Source organism: Polyodon spathula, chromosome 12 (assembly GCF_017654505.1).
Source record: "Polyodon spathula isolate WHYD16114869_AA chromosome 12, ASM1765450v1, whole genome shotgun sequence".
Taxonomy (NCBI): Eukaryota; Metazoa; Chordata; class Actinopteri; order Acipenseriformes; family Polyodontidae; genus Polyodon; species Polyodon spathula.
In genome coordinates this window covers 2,926,846-2,943,167 of record NC_054545.1, presented here as the reverse complement: position 1 = coordinate 2,943,167, position 16,322 = coordinate 2,926,846, and the positions used below count along the sequence as shown (strand labels likewise).

Genomic DNA, 16,322 nt, shown 5'->3' with positions numbered 1-16,322 from the left:
GTGTGTGTGTGTGTGATGTGTACTGGAAGTGTGTGTGTGTGTGATCATGTAATGGAGTGATACGTGTGAATGAGTGTGTGTGTGTGTGTGTGTGTGTGTGTGTGTGTGTGTGTGTGTGTGTGTGTGTGTGTGTGTGTGTGTGTGTGATTACGTGTAATGAGTGTGTGTGTGTGTGTGTGTGATCATGTGTAATGACAGCTTTGGGGTGGGCTGCATGTATGTGCGCACTGTAGCATTGCTATCAATCTGGTCTTTCTAATCGTTTTGCTATGTAGTGTGAGCGTGTTTTCATGTGTGCATGTGTCTGTGTGTCTGTGTGGACACCTTGCCTACAGTATAATCCTCCTATTAACCAGAGTTTAAGGGCGCCTTTCTCAGTGCACTGTTACAGAGCTGAAATGTGTTCAGGGATAGTCCTACAGAACACATTTAGCATGGAATCAAGACTCCCGTTTGCACAGCACAGACTCGTGGCTGCTCTCTGTCACAGCAGCGAATGGCATGGTGGCCTGATCACTGCCCGGCGAGTAGGTTCACGGCGGGGCTCTGTCTCCTGCACGCAGGTGCTGAAGAAGCAGAGGTCATACGTCTCTTGGTTTAGCTGAGTGACGTCTCTAACAGGGCGCTGTCTGTGTTTCAGGATATTCAACATCAGCAACGGGAAGCAGAAGAAGCTGTATAAGGGGTCCCAGGGAGAGGACGGGACCCTCATCAAGGCAAGTAGCACTCGGCATGACTGCTATTGATACTGTCAGAGTTATAAGTACAAAATTACATGGTAAAGCACAGGGAAAAGCATGGTAAAGCATTGGTAAACTTTATAAAGCACAGAGCTGTATGGTAAAGCATATTATAAAACAAACTATGGTAAACAAACCCTTATAAGAATTTCCCACAGTAAAAGCCTAGCAAAATGTAGTGAAAGCATGGTAAAGCATAGGTACGCATTGTAAAGCCATAAAAATGGTAAAGCATATAAAAACAGCAAACCCTGGTAAACTATGGGAAATGCACAGTAGAAATCATGAGAAATATGAAATTGCTGTGCAAATCTTCCATGGTAAGTGGTCCAGTAGGAGACACTCTGCACACTATGAATGAACTTCTAGTATGAATATTCCTATTGTTACAGTAAGTGCTCCCCCTCCCTCACAGGTGCAGACAGACCCCTCCGGGCTCTATATCGCCACCAGCTGTTCAGATAAGAACCTGAGCATCTTCGATTTCTACTCTGGCGAGTGCGTGGCCACCATGTTTGGACACTCAGGTAGGAGTCTGAGCCTCACTGCACTGCATTCACACCAACACTGTTCATTAAAGCATTCCTGTTCCACACATTACCTGCTGGACCAAGCACTGCAGAGACAGCTAGGAGCCCCTGACCAAGGCGAGGGCACCTGGAGAGACGAGGTCAATAATCTATTGCTAATGACTGCTGTGGAGGGAATGAAATGACCAACCCACAGCCCATCGGAGCAGAGGGAAGGGGCTGCAGCATGGCCAACCCACAGCCCATCGGAGCAAAGGGGAGGGGCTGCAGCATGGCCAGCCCACAGCCCATCAGAGCAGAGGGGAGGGGCTGCAGCATGGCCAGCCCACAGCCCATCGGTGCAGAGGGGAGGGGGAGGGGCTGCAGCATGACCAACCCACAGCCCATCGGAGCAGAGGGGAGGGGCTGCAGCATGGCCAACCCACAGCCCATCGGAGCAGAGGGGATGGGGATGGTATGGAGCATGACCAGCCTGCAGCCAACCAGAGCAGAGGGGAGGGGGAGGGGCTGCAGCATGACCAACCCACAGCCCATCGGAGTGGAGGGGAGGGGGGGGTGCTGCAGCATGGCCAGCCTGCAACCCATTGGAGCAGAGGGGAGGGGGAGGGGCTGCAGCATGACTAGCCTGCAGCCAGCCAGAGCAGAGGTAAGGCAGAGAGGGGAGGAGAAGGGTGATAGGAGAAGAACACTGATAGGCTCCATGTTAACTCTATTGAACTCAGGTTGATTGATGAGCTCTTTGCTTGTCCTGCAGAGATTGTGACGGGGATGAAATTCACCAACGACTGCAAGCACCTGATCTCAGCCTCGGGAGACAGGTACGTTCACACGAGGATATAAACCTGCTGACTCGCTGCAGTGTGGACCTGACTGCACTGGGCTTCTATCGCTTAACGACAGAGGCCAATCAATAATCACAGCAGCAGGATTAATAACACAGAGTGGGCCTGATCCCCTCCTGCTACTGCTGTCATTCTGGCAGAGCCCTGCATTGATGGGGGTTCAGGCTCATCCCAGCGTTAACATGAGATGCACTCTGGATACAGGAATACAGGGATGCTGGGACACTTCTGACTGTCTCTCTCTCTCGCTCTCGCTGTCTGTCTCTCTTAGCTGTATCTTCATCTGGCGTTTGAACCCTGAGCTGACCATCAGGATGAGGCAGAGGCTGTCAGAGCTGAAACAGAAAGGCAAGCCAGCCCAGAAAACACCCCCGCGAAAACACTCCACTCTGAGGTGAGACACGCACACACCTTGCACACTCACTCTCCACACTGAGGTGAGACACGCGCACACCTTGCACACTCACACTCCACACTCACTCTCCTTTCACAGACTCACACCCATCAGCTTGGGAGTTACACACACTAACTCGGACAAAACCACAAATAATCCCACACTGTCACACACACACACTCTCTCCCTGTCTGTGGAGCTGCACTCCTTATCACCCCCGCTCTGTTTCCACTTCCAGACGCGACACATTCAGCACCCCCCCGCCCGTTACCATGTCCTCTGACAGCGACAAGGAAGTGGAGGATGATGGGATGGAGGAGGAGGAGCAGCAGGGGGTTCCGGACGAGGGCCGAGCTGCACAGGAGCCCCCCCTGTACTCCACCCCCCCTCGGCCCCGCCGCCGTTGGTGTCACCGTGGAAACAGCGCGGAGCTCACTGTGAAGTCTATGCTGGACCTGCGGCAGCTCGACACACTGAGCCTTGAGCAGGGAGGAGCGGGGAGCACAGCCAGCCTGCTCACCATCGGAGCAGAGGTGAGGGGAGGAGAGGGGAGCATAGCCAGCCTGCTCACCATCAGAGCAGGGGGGTTCAGCACAGCCAGTCTGCAGACTATCGGAGCAGAGGTGAGGGGTGTAGATGATATTGAAATCATTTGACAATATATAGTTGTTAGACACTGTGGCAGAGCAAAGCTCTGCCCTTTTTAAATTGGCAGGGATGGGGTTAATTTCCCCTGCCTGCCTGGGTTTATTGTGTTCAGGTGGCTGGGTTGATTGGAGTAATTAATGATCAATCGGCACCCAGCCACCTGACATAAAAGGAGGCCTCTGCTTCTCATTTGGGAGGAGGGAGCTGAGGAAGCAGGTTGGTGTTTTGTTGGTTGTGATTTTTCAATTTTCTAAATCCAGTGAAGGCATTGCCCAGCCTGGAAACCTTTATCTTGTACATTTTGCTTTTTTGTCTTTCTTTTTGTGTTTCAGTCCCTTTGTTTTGGCCCTTGTGCCTTTTTTTTTGTATCTATTTATAATAAAAGTATATTTTTTTGAACTGCAGTCTGTCTCTGGGCCTCTATCCACTCGTCAGCCTGCCACAGACACTGAGACATTTCCATTCACTCTCCCCGACTGTGCAGGTTGAGGAGTCCTGTTTGAGGTTCCCTCTTACGTACCTGCGCCCCCACTCCATCCAGCTGACCCCCTTCAGAGAGGAGGGAGTGCACCTCGAGAGTGAGGAGCCCGTGCTGTACCCCGACAGAGCCCAGGACAGTGTCAGCCTGGCCGGGAGGTAAAGCCACAGTCCAGGGCTACACACACACACTGCTCCACTGCTCTAGTGTTAGAACTGCATGAGACTGAAATGCAATAACCCTGTCTTTACACAACCATAGAAAACCATGGATTATATAAGTGCCTCATACCCCCTCTCTTTAGAAATATTTTCTCTCTCTCTCTCTCTCTTTATCCCCCCTCTTCTTTCCCTCACTCTCAGTGAGTACCAGGTGAAGGAGCTGCCCCAGGGGAAGCTGGGACGGGGTTACCCAGGTAACGGTTGCCATGACAAGCACAGCCCAGACAGTGCCTGCTCAATGGACTACTGTAGCAGCCGCCTGTCCAGCCCTGAACGGCCCAGAGAGGGTGAGTCCAGATACACCCTAAACCCTACACCCTATACTCTATACCCTACACCCTGCACGCTATACTCTATACCTTACACACTGCACCCTGCACCCTATCTTGTACACCCATTGTCCTACACTCTGCACCCTACACCCTGCACACTGCGCCCTACACTCTATACTCTACCCCGCAATCACGCTGCTGCCACCACAGCACACACACATAATGGCCAATTTGAAACATTGGAGACACTCCAGATAAGCCCAGAAGATCATGTTGTATTGCTTTATGTTGCAGGCACACTGTTAAACAAAAGGGTTTTTATAAGGGCTTTTCTACTGCTGCTTTTTTCTTCCTTTTTCTATTTCTGTCTCTGTCTGTCAATGCACTGTTGTAACTGCATATATACATATGTGTATATAAGTACATTACATGTGAACTGCACACGCAGTGTGTAAATGTGTGCTCTTCATATATATATCTACTGTGTATATATGTACACATCTATATCTTGAGGTGAAGATGTAGATGAGCTACAGTATTGCCAGAATATATGACATCACCAGGAGTTCCATGATGTCATAGCTGCTCATGACATCACACCAAGCGAAAATGATTTTTTTCACATATAAATAATTAAACATAAAATTGTCACCAGCAACTCCACAAGGGTGACAGTAGAGGGGACAAAACAGGCTCCAGGCAGTGACGGTGTGCACGCGTGTGCGTGTGTTTCAGACTCGGAGGTGACAGAGCCGCTCAGTGTGGACGGGCACTCCTCTGAGGGGGAGGAGGTAGATGAAGAGGAGGAGGAGTTTGCAGGGAGTGTGTCAGAGGGGGCGGTACCAACCACGCCCGATCAGGAAGCATTCCTCAAACAGCACTTTGAGACACTCGCCGAACTGACCAGTGCAGGTATGTGGGGGGAGAGAGAGAGAGAGAAGAGAGGAGGGCATGACATGACAGGCAGAAGAGGGTGGTTCCATAAAACCAGCAGTGCAGTATAACTATCTTCAGTGAACAAGCCTAGTCACCTCTGGAACTCAGCCTGGCAAAGTGCTTTATCATTACGGGGCATTGCCAGTCCCGTCCCCCCCGACTCTCCCCTGTTACCCCGACTGGCCCCCCGGGAGCCCTGCATGTGACTGGAATCTTTGTTTGAAACCCCCCCCCCCACCGTGCTTCTCTCCTGAATCGTGGTCAATTAATTTAAAGCTACAGCGGCTTCATGCAATCAGACATGTGCTATTGATTGAGATGCTTCAGTTGCTTTAATATGGCACCGCTATATTCTTTGATTAAATCCAGACCCCTTCTGCTTGGTTGCTGTGTGCTGGCATGTGCGTTGAGCCCCCTGCTGGTAACAGGGCTGTTGTTGCGGTTTGTTTTGTATTTTCTCCTCTAGAAGGTGTGTGCAGAGCAGCCAGCAGCACAGAGAATCTCAGCATCTCATCCCGCTTCCTGTGCCAGACCTCCACCAACAGGTAGGAGCTCCAGGGCAGAGAGGGATTAGCGAAGAGCCTGATCAAGTCTTTTGAAATGTTACAAGGAGGTGGCAAAGTTAACCCTAGCCAGTACTTTAGGCGCAGCACAGAAACAAGAACCAGGGGGCACAGTGGGTCAGCAGTCCTCTTGATGCAATGAAGAGAGCATTAAGAAACTTCTTCTTTTACAAACTACTTCTTTAAGAAGACTAAGATTTCAGACTACACCACTGCTTAGGACAGAGGCTGGGAGACGCTTCTTCACACAGAGAGTGGTGAGGGTAAGGAATTGGCTCCTCAGCCATGTTGCTGATGCTGAATCCCTGGGATCCTTTCAGACCCGACTTGTTTCTCTCCCGCCCCCAACAGGAGGCCGTTTCCTTTTCCCAGCCGGAGCACCCCCGAAGTGAACTCCCAGAATGGAGGGGGGCTGCGGCTCCCAGTGTCAAAGGTCAAGCCGCTCATGGAGGGGGGGCTGCGGGGGGTCCCCGAGGGCCAGCCTGCCCAGGACCCCCGTCCTCGCCTCCCTTTCGCTCAGAAGAAGCGTAACCCCGCCGCTGAGGGTCGCAGGGGGAACGGCAACACAGCGAGAGGGCAGGGGGCCTCGGCCAGAGAGCAGAGTGCAGCCTCCACCATGAGGAAGTGTCATTCAGTGCACAACCTGGCAATTGACGGTAAGAATGAGATCTGAAATACATGATAGAGTGCTGTGCAAAATACAACACAGGTTAGAGTGCTGTGCAATATACAATACAGATTAGTGCTGTGCAATATACAATACAAATTACAGTGCTGTGCAATATACAATAAATATGTACAAACATTAACAATTTGCTGAAAGAAAGAAATATAAAGGGTGAAAGAAAATTAATTGAAGAAAGAATTCAAATGTGGTGCCTGCGTTCCATTAACCCCCCTTCCATTTCTCTGCTTTATTGGGCAGCTGATCAGCCGCTGGCTTTGGCCAGTCCCTCCAAGGAGCTCCAGACACCCCCACTCTCCCTCCCCCAGCCGGGTGACAGAGACAGAGAGACGCGTCCCCAGGCCCTTCGGCGCTCCCTCCCCACCGTCCCCACCTCCCCGCTGGGCAAGGACAGCCCCTGCCAGCCCCGGGCCTGGAAGCCACGATCCTACATGAATCCTACCACCAGCTCCATGGCAAAGATGTCCCGCTCCGTCTCCATGGGGGACAGTCTGAACCTAAGTGAGGCAGGGGACCCCAGCGGCCCTGCCCCTGCCCTGGCCTCTTCTACCTCTCCCTCCCCTCCCTCCTCTACCTCTTCCTCTCCTGCCCCTTCTCTCTCCTTTCCCTCCTCTGCCTCTTCTACCGCCTCTCCCTCTGCCCCCACTCTCACTGTCTCCTGTCCCGCTGTCCCTTCTCACTCCCCCTCTCCTACCTCCTCTATGTCCCCTCTCTCTGTTCCCTCTCGCTTTCTCTCCCATACCTCCTCTGCTACACCCCCTTCCCCTGCATCCTCCGCCCCACTTCCTCCCCCTCCTTCCTCTACCTCCTCCAGATCAAGCTCTGTCCAAGACCAGGAGAAGCAAGCCCCAGTGGCCGCACTGTCTTCTACCGTACTGTCTTGCACCTCCTCCTCCTCCCCCTCAATCTCTGTCCAGGCTCCTCGAGTGGCTGTGGTCCCCACTCTGATCGGGGTCAGTGCTTCTCTGTGCTCCCCACAAGGGCTGCTCCACTCCAGGCAGTCCTCTCCCGGGGCTGGCCGTCCACACCTGGCCTGCAATATCCCCACCCCACTGCCCGACAGACCCTCGCTGGCCTCTTTCTCCCCCTGCTCTAAGCATGAGACCTTCCCGGTGGAGGAGATCCTCAGTCCCATCAGAGCAGAGAAGGAGCAGTCAGCCCATCTGGAGGGTCAAGCAGAGAAGAAGACCCCAACCGAGGAGGAGTCCAGCCCTGCTATCACTGCTCCTGCTGAGTCGGAGGAACAGCGCTGTGGTTCCAAGGATGAGGACTCCCTTTGTGTCAGCGACGGGATTGAGGAGGCTGGCTCCAAGGACCTGGTCCCCAGTCCCTTCCCTTGCACCTCCCTCTCCCCCCCGGACTCAGGTTCAAGACAGCGCCGCCATTCCTCCCTTCTGCTGTCTTTCTGTCCCCTGCCGCCACATCGACTGGCCCTGCCCCTGCTGTTCTTTACATCCAGCTTCTGGTCTGTCTCCTCCGCCACTAACTGCTCACTCTGTTCATCCGTGAACCATTGCTGCCTGCAGGGTGAGGCTGCACTCACGCTCACTCTCACTCACTCTCTTGCTCACTCATTCTCTCGCTCACTCTCTCGTTCACTCTCGTTCACTCACTCTCATTCTCTCACTCACTCTCGTGCACTCTCTCGCTCACTCATTCTCTCGCTCACTGTCTCTCATGCACTCTCTCGCTCACTCACTCTTGTTCACTCACTCTCGTTCTCACTCTCACTCTCGTTCTCTCGTTCACTCTCTCTCATTCACTCTCTCGTTCACTCTCTCGTTCACTCTCATTCTCTCGATCTCTCTCGTGCACTCTGTCTCGCTCACTCATTCTCTCGCGCACTCTCTCGTGCACTCTCTCGCTCACTCGCTCACGTTCACTCACTCTTGTTCTCTCGCTCACTCTATCTTGTTCACTCACTCTCGTTCACTCACTCTCGTTCTCTCGCTCACTCTCTCTCGTGCACTCTCGCTCACTCTCGTTCTCTCGCTCACTCTTGTGCACTCTCTCTCGCTCACTCATTCTGTCGCTCACTCTCTCTCGTGAACTCTCTCTCGCTCACTCATTCTCTCGCTCACTCTCTTGCTCTCACTCTCTCTCGCTCATTGTCTCGATCCCTCTCTTGCTGTCTCTCATTCTCTTGCTCTCTCTCACTCTCCTTTTCTCACTCATTCTGACTGTCACTCTCTTGCTCACTCTCATCCTGTCTCATTGACTGTCGTGTTTTCTTGTTTTCTGGTTTCCCTATGTGTGTCTATTTCCATTTGCCGTTTGGGTTATACTTTAGGTTCCTCAATCTACACTTAATTAGAGCCAATGAAAGGGACACGGGCAGATGGCAATACTAACCTGTGTGTGTGTGTGTGCGCGTGTCTGTTCAATGACTATTCATTCAATTGATGCCATGCAGTGAAGTCTAATATTGCAAGTCTCATTGACTGTAATTAGGATGTACTTTACATTTCATGGTGCACTAAACAATAATTTGAACCTTTAGGTTTTGAAAGCTAATTTGAGGAAAACACCAGGGGCCAGCTTCACAAGGCATCGCTACAGTAGCACTGAGCAGGCTGCTAACTAGCTAGCAAGAGAGCTTATTTTTTTTTTACCTATTTAAAACAATATTTTAAGGCAGAATGATAGTTTAGTAGAAATCTGCTCTGCAAGGCTATTTTTTTTTTCGTGAAAGTGAATTGGATTTGGCAGACTGCTCCCTGGAACTGCTTTGTGGAACTAGCCCCAGGTTACTAATCTAAAACAGTTTGAGCTGATGCCTCCAGCAGTGCTATGACAGTGATTTCAGAGCAGAAGGAGTGGTGTACAGTGACACAGTTATAACACTGATGAGGTCCTGAGCTGAAATGTGAGTCTGCTTTGTTACCTCTAATGCATGCAGGTTTATTTCAGTGTAGAGGACCTCTTGGTTGATAACATGCCTCAGTGGAAGTTGCTAGCTGTGAGTATAAGAATGCCTCTCTCCCTCTCAGAGCCTCCAGTGAGTGTGCAGAGCTGTCACCTGGCTGCCCTGGAGCTGCAGAATAGTCTGCACCGAGCCCTGGAGCTGTACCGAGCGGTGAGGCACCGGCCTGGCTGTCTGCCTGTCTGTCTGTCTCCCAGTCGGTCTGCCTGTCTCCATGTCTGTATCTCTGTCTCCCTGCCTATCTGTCTGTCTGCTTGTTAGCATTTCTATCTGTCTGCCTCCCTGCCTGTCTCTCTATCTGTCTATTTATCTGTTTCTCTTTCTCAGTGTCTGTCTCTCTGTCTAAAACGAGAAAGAATAAAGCATTACTAAAGTAAAACTGGAAGTAAAAAAAAGAAGTAGAAGGATAAAAGGGGAAATGGGTTTAAAGTTGTTGCTTACTCCCTGGCTCCCTCTCGCAGGTCCGGGGCAGTGGCAGTGCCGCAGGGCAGTCTGGCTCACAGGAGAGAGAGATGGCTGGGATCCTGTGGGAGACGTTCTCCGCTGTGCGCTCGGAGCTGGAGTCTGTGGAGGGGGCTGAGCCGAGTAGGGGGGGCCGGGCTCTGAGGCTCTCAGGAGGTTGGGGAGAGGAGCGCACTCTGGCTCTGCTTGAACAGTACTCTGAGCTGCTGCTGAGAGCCGTTGAGAAGAGACTGGAGCACAGACCATGACTGAGCACAGACAGACACGCACAGAGACAGAGATACAGACACAGACAGACAAACACTCACACTCAGACAGACAGACAGACAGACACACAAACAGACAGATGGACATGCACACGCAGACAGACAGACACACACACGTGGGGAGCACGACGTTTAAACAGACGCTCAGTGTGTGCAGTTCAACAGGCGCCGCTGCCCAGCTCAGGATTAATGGGACGAGATCACCTGGGATCCCCACAAGCCAGCAGTGAATCTGGGTCGGCAGCCATCAGGCAGGAGAGGAACCCCCAGCAGCACAGTTCAGGGGAGCACAATTGCTGATCATAACTGAATATTCAGTGTTTCTTTTAAGGAGGTCTGATCTGAAGTCAATTCCACACTTATTTTATTATGATCATTATTCATTCATTTTTAAATGTAGTAGTAGTAGTATTATTATTATTATTATTATTATTATTATTATTTGTTTTTTTTAATCACAATGGCTAGATGGACCTGAACTACATTAAAATCTGATCTAGTCATGTCTTGACAGACAGACAGACAGACTGACTGCCAGGACAGTGTCTGCTCGCACTAACGCTCTGTAATCCCTGCCTGAGACCTCATCACCAGACTGAGGCAGCAGTATCCCTCCCCACCACAAGAAGACAACCTCTTATTAAGGAACTACTTTCTCCACCAGCAGAACACAAAAGAATGCCAGGATAATGCAGTGCACATTCCAGATCTTGACATGTAACAGCTGTAACCCCTCCACATTGAGAGAAGATAGTACACGCCACTTATTTATTTACCAAGAATGGATCGTTTTTTTATAAAGTATTCCAGAACACAGCATTAATTTTGAAAACTATTTTACAGACTCACTGCTTGTAAGCTGGGGCTTTTCATCAAACAGCTCAAGGACCTAATGACAAAAAAACCTGAATCCAGTCCAGCACCTTACTGATCTTCAGAGCAGGCTGTGTGTTCAGAGCCGGTCCTGCATTGTCCTGCACTGCTCTGATAAACTTTCCGATTCAGCAACACCGTCTTTTTAATGTGAATGATCCAACGATTACCCCACTGCTTCACCCCCCCCCCCCCCCACACACACACACACATTGGGACACTTCCACAGGCAGAGACTGCGCTGCTGTGTCGTTGTGTGTGTCGTGGACGACGTGTTTGGACTTTCCACAGAGAGAGACCAGTCTGCAATAAAACCTGGATTTCAATCTCAAGTCCTTTCCTATGCTTAAATACCTGCTTATCTCTTCTCCCCTCCTCTCTTCTCTCCTCCTGTACTCTTCTCCCCTCCTCTCCTCTCCTCCCCTCTACCCTCCTCTCTTCTGCTGGTCTGTTTTACAGATTCTCTGTTGTACAGTGAATGTTTTGGGTATTTTTTCTAATTCTTTTAACAGCAGGAATTTCTAATACTGTATGTTTGTGTTTGTTTTTGTAGACACGCTGTATGAGTTCATGTCTGGAGAGTGCAGAGCACATTTTTAATACGAGATTCACGGTTCAGATATGTTCAGGGCTTCGAAGCGCTGGTCTTAATTATCAAACAGTAAAATATCAAGGGACCACGATATATACAATGTAATTCAGCGTCTGGTCTGTGGGACACAAAGCAACGTCATGTTCAGGCGTTGGCAGCTTAGCATTGTGCATAGTGCCACCTGGTGTCTGAATATGAAATTAGTGTTGGCTCCCCATTGCTCCCGATGCTGTGGTTTAGTGGCAGCCTCCTGCTGTTTCCTGCCTCTGTGTTTCCTGTTCACTTTTCTGGAAGTGGTAAAGCCATAGAGAATATTATGGTCCAGCAGACAAGACTGACCTCCCCCACTCCAGGGACACACGATTCTTCATGCATGGGAGATTCCAACACACACACGCTGTCTCTCAAGACCCTCACTGTTTCACTGTTGATTAAAATCACTTCCTTCCTGTGTGTTACAGGTAATAGCACCATACCTGACACCCACAGGCTTTCTTATTTTCTGTGCACCGTAGGATGGGAGTGTAACACAGGAAGTGAACCTGCAGGGTGGTGGCAGGGTAAAGTCTCAGTCGATACAAGATCAACAAGGAAATGGTCACGGTTTTCAGGCTGTTGTTATGCAAAAACTAGCCATCCCACTTACTCTGGTTGGAATGTGATTGGTAGAATATGCATGACATTCAGAATGTTAACCCCTCTCCTTTGAGATCCTAATATTCTGCTGCTGTAGAACAAATTCTCTTAACATAGGGCAGTGGTGATTCTGAGACAGGGGTAGATACTGTGCCAGTGCAAAGATGAGCCAACTTTACTGTCGAGCACACAGCATGTAAACCCACCCCACCAAGCCGGATCTCTGCTCTCCTGTGTTAAAATAATGTATTGTACAGCAACAGTGCACCTCTTAAAGGGGAGGTCCCAACTAGCTGTGCACCCTAGGTAAATAGATACTTGCACTGGCATGGGGTAGCGATGCCCTTTCTGTTCATAATCGGGAGCAGGCAGCTCTTTTAATGCAGAGGGCCCATGCATGGGGAAGGGGTCTGCCCCATTAAGAGAGATGGGACTCCTTTTTTGCATGGATGTATTCTCTTAACAGTTCATAATGTGTTTGTACAGGGTTTGTATGTGATTTTATCAGATTTGTGATAAACCTTCGTTTTTAATTGAGAAGGACTAGGACCTATTTGTTTATTCCTGTTTTTGACTGCTGTCTGTTTTAAACCCTGTATATTTATATTTATGTGTGTGTGTGTGTGTGTGTGTGTGTGTGGTTTTTTTGCACTGGCTTGGGCACGAGTTCAGTTCTGAAGTGTTTGTACCCTCATGATGTTTGTACTGTATGTGTTGAAAAACACTTTGAAATAAAGCCAGTATTTATGAAGCTCTCCCAGTCTGTGTGTGCTGTGCGGTTGGGGTTGTTTTTGGGGCTCAGTGGGCGTGGGGGTGTTGGTGTGCCCCACAGTGCTCTGTGAACTCACTGTACCCCAGTCCCTCTCCACAGTGCTCTGTGAACCCCACTGTACTGTGCTGGGAACACTTCGGTTTAAGGATCCATTATACTCCAGGGTCCACAAATAAGGACATAAGATATGCTTTAAAATTACAATGACACAAAGAACAATATGTTTAGTTATTATAACTTGGATATGTAATAGCTAGTTCATATATAGAGATATATTGGTTTTTTTTAATGTTAAATGTTTTACCTGAAAGTGCAGCGGCTGTATTTATTACTGCCGACCACCAGAGGGAGCTATAGCAGATAGAAACGCTGCCAGGCAAATCTTGCGTGTAACTAGGCGGCAGTAGTATTCTATGGTTGTAAAATGTCAACACATTTGACCGGCGTGACACTTAGATAAAGTACGGGATCTGTGGAGTGCATTTCGTTCAAGACTGTTTCTAGAGGTTGTTTCAGAAGCGGGTTGCAATGGCTGAAGGAGAGCTGGAAGCGACGAGGAGATGTTTGAGAGAGTTTTCAATAGAAGCCCGAGGTGAGTTACAAATAATACAAACAAAAACAAAAACAATAGCGTACTTCACTTCCATAGACGATACATTGAAACAGCCCACACCCGTCTCCACTGTAGTGCAGGACCATGCGGGTTGTGTTGCAATGGTGATTTGTAGTACCGAGTCTGTAATCAGATTCCTCACCGAGCTCGCTGAACTGAAGCCTCACTGCTGGACCTGATTGAGAGCCGGGGCCGGGCCGGGTCAATGGGCAGAGGGGCGTGTTCTACATGCAGAAGCAGCGCTCCAGTCTGACCGAGGAGCTGCCGGAGCTCATCTGAGGTGTGGACACTGAGATACCCTGGATGAGCAAGGCTCTGGGTAACCACGCTGCACTGCAGGGGTGGAAACCAAACTCCCATTGCATAGCACGCACCTGAGCTTGTTACCTGCACACTGCGGCTATTCAGGCTCATTTTAAAACCTGGAATGAGGAAACTGCAGTGCTACAGGATTCTGATTTCCATCTGTAGACAGTGTGTGCAGACAGATCCAGCACTGTGTCAACTAGAGATCACTGTAGACGTAGCGGAGGTCCAGAAGCTAAGAGGATAGGGTTAGGACTGAGGGGAGTAACTCTTTGAAAATCAGTCTGTTACTCCAAAAGGGTGCAAGATATACAGCAGTCTTGTGAAACAAAGCATTAGTCAGAACAGAGGATAAATGCACAGAGTCACCCCTTTTATTTGTCTGGGTCTCTGTGTGTGTGTCTGTTCTCTCACATAGATCTGTACCAGCCGGCCACCTTCAAACAAAGGGAGGGCGGCTCCTTCGATGTGGTGGATGAGGAGGCTGCGGAGAAGGTAATGAGAGGGCACACTACATGTTAGACCCTTACTCGCACTCTGTACAGCATGTATGTATGATTTCAATATCTAGTTCCTCCAATCAGAGGTTAGTCCAGCATAGTGGAGACCAATCACAATATGAAACATGCATACATCTGTCTGACTTGCGTTTGTGTCCATGTGCAGTCTGAGTCTGTATGCCTATCTAGGAGCTGTCTGTCTGATCCTGTGTGTGCCTATCTAGGAGCTGTCTGTCTGTCTGATCCTGTGTGTGCCTGTCTAGGAGCTGTCTGTCTGTCTGATCCTGCACTGTGAGGGGAGGGGGGGTTTGGGGAGATGCTGTACCTGCCCTCCCTGTGGTTCCACCACGCCCGCCAGTCTCAGGGCTGCATCGCAGGTACGAGAGCACGCCCAGTGTGTGTGTTTGTGTGTGTCTGTATGTATGTTCTATATATCACACAGTTTTTGCAGGTGATCAAGATTTTCAATATAAATGTGTTTCATACTGTGCCATTTATTGAATGGGTGATTGGAAAATAGTGCATAACAAAGAGGAGGGTAATAAAGTAATGAATTACACTGTGATAGCAATGTAAAGTAATGAATTACACTGTGATAACAATGTAAAGTAATGAATTAGACTGTGATAACAATGTAAAGTAATGAATTAGACTGTGATAACAATGTAAAGTAATGAATTACACTGTGATAGCAATGTAAAGTAATGAATTAGACTGTGATAACAATGTAAAGTAATGAATTAGACTGTGATAACAATGTAAAGTAATGAATTACACTGTGATAGCAATGTAAAGTAATGAATTAGACTGTGATAACAATGTAAAGTAATGAATTACACTGTGATAGCAATGTAAAGTAATGAATTACACTGTGATAGCAATGTAAAGTAATGAATTAGACTGTGATAACAATGTAAAGTAATGAATTACACTGTGATAACAATGTAAAGTAATGAATTAGACTGTGATAACAATGTAAAGTAATGAATTAGACTGTGATAACAATGTAAAGTAATGAATTACACTGTGATAGCAATGTAAAGTAATGAATTACACTGTGATAACAATGTAAAGTGCCACACCCTCCAAACAAGGTTTTCTGAATGTTGGAAAGTCGTGGAAGTGAGGAAGCTGATGTTATCGGCTCTTGTAAGTTTGCGGAACAATCCAATTATCAGATTTTTGGAACTGCTACATCTGACACTACGGGTGTGTGTGTGTGTGTACCTGTACGTGTACCTGTACTTGTACCTGCTGTGACACCCCCCCCCCCCCCTCTCTCTCTCTCTCTCTCTCTCTCTCTCTCCCCCCCCCCCCCCCCCCCCCCATACAGTGAATTACTGGTATGACATGGAGTTCGATGTAAAGTATAACTACTTCCAGCTCCTCGAGTCTCTTTCTACTGTCCTGGGCAAGAACTAGGGGATTTTGGGATACTGGAGGTGTGACGGTCACGTGGACTCTTTAGCCAGCAGAACAGAAGAGTGCGGGCAACATCAGGGGTCACGCAGGGGTCAACCCCAGTCACCCCAAGGCCAGAGAACCCCAGAGAGGAAGGGCATCTCACTAGCAGCAAGGAGGACCTCTGGACATCTTCATTCATATTTATTTTTAATAAAAGAGGGACATCTTGTGCCTGCTGCTGTATTATATTCTTCTTTTATGGTTTAATAAGTCGTCTGTATCAAGATTTATTTTTCTCTAGGATTTTTAATAGAACAGAGAATTGTGCATTTCAATAAACTCACCCATGAAAATGTACCATGGTCTTTGGTGCCCTGATCTGCAATGATAGTAGATGATCACTAGATGGCGCCAACTCTTACTTGAGTCAAATCATTTGACAATCTGTGCTACATATGAAACTAGAACAAGTCAGCTCCTGAGCTCAGACTTATTTGTTAAATACAGTAAACAAGCAAGCTAATACAGACGATCAAAGGGTTATTTTATAGAAGAACATATTGCATACCATAGATGGACTTCCACGTTTATTTACACGTTGTATTTATGTGTGCAACAGCAGGCTAATGCAATATGGAATGTATTATACGGGGGTGCAGTATTTTA

At 48.8% G+C, this 16,322-nt stretch overlaps 1 protein-coding gene and 1 long non-coding RNA gene across 4 annotated transcripts in view; both read left to right on the top strand.

The window, feature by feature from the left end:
• Positions 1-10,009, top strand: part of LOC121324361 (mitogen-activated protein kinase-binding protein 1-like) — a 33,616-nt gene extending 23,607 nt beyond the window's left edge. For 2 of the 3 annotated variants that reach the window (XM_041266103.1, XM_041266105.1), the window contains 13 exons: positions 641-716; positions 1,156-1,267; positions 2,025-2,088; positions 2,384-2,506; positions 2,745-3,039; positions 3,639-3,790; positions 3,995-4,140; positions 4,861-5,037; positions 5,528-5,606; positions 5,976-6,280; positions 6,550-7,674; positions 9,300-9,385; positions 9,694-10,009. In XM_041266103.1, the coding sequence (XP_041122037.1) occupies positions 641-716; positions 1,156-1,267; positions 2,025-2,088; positions 2,384-2,506; positions 2,745-3,039; positions 3,639-3,790; positions 3,995-4,140; positions 4,861-5,037; positions 5,528-5,606; positions 5,976-6,280; positions 6,550-7,674; positions 9,300-9,385; positions 9,694-9,942 (2,989 nt within the window). In that variant the 3' untranslated portion in view covers positions 9,943-10,009. The remainder of the gene's footprint in view (positions 1-640; positions 717-1,155; positions 1,268-2,024; positions 2,089-2,383; positions 2,507-2,744; positions 3,040-3,638; positions 3,791-3,994; positions 4,141-4,860; positions 5,038-5,527; positions 5,607-5,975; positions 6,281-6,549; positions 7,675-9,299; positions 9,386-9,693) is intronic. The other variant, XM_041266104.1, reaches the window with a different exon arrangement.
• A 3,251-nt stretch (positions 10,010-13,260) lies between these two features.
• On the top strand, positions 13,261-15,885 carry LOC121324666. The gene is made up of 3 exons (XR_005951258.1): positions 13,261-13,425; positions 14,171-14,247; positions 15,586-15,885. It is a non-coding gene; the product is annotated as an uncharacterized LOC121324666 (long non-coding RNA).
• The last annotated feature ends 437 nt before the right edge of the window (positions 15,886-16,322 follow it).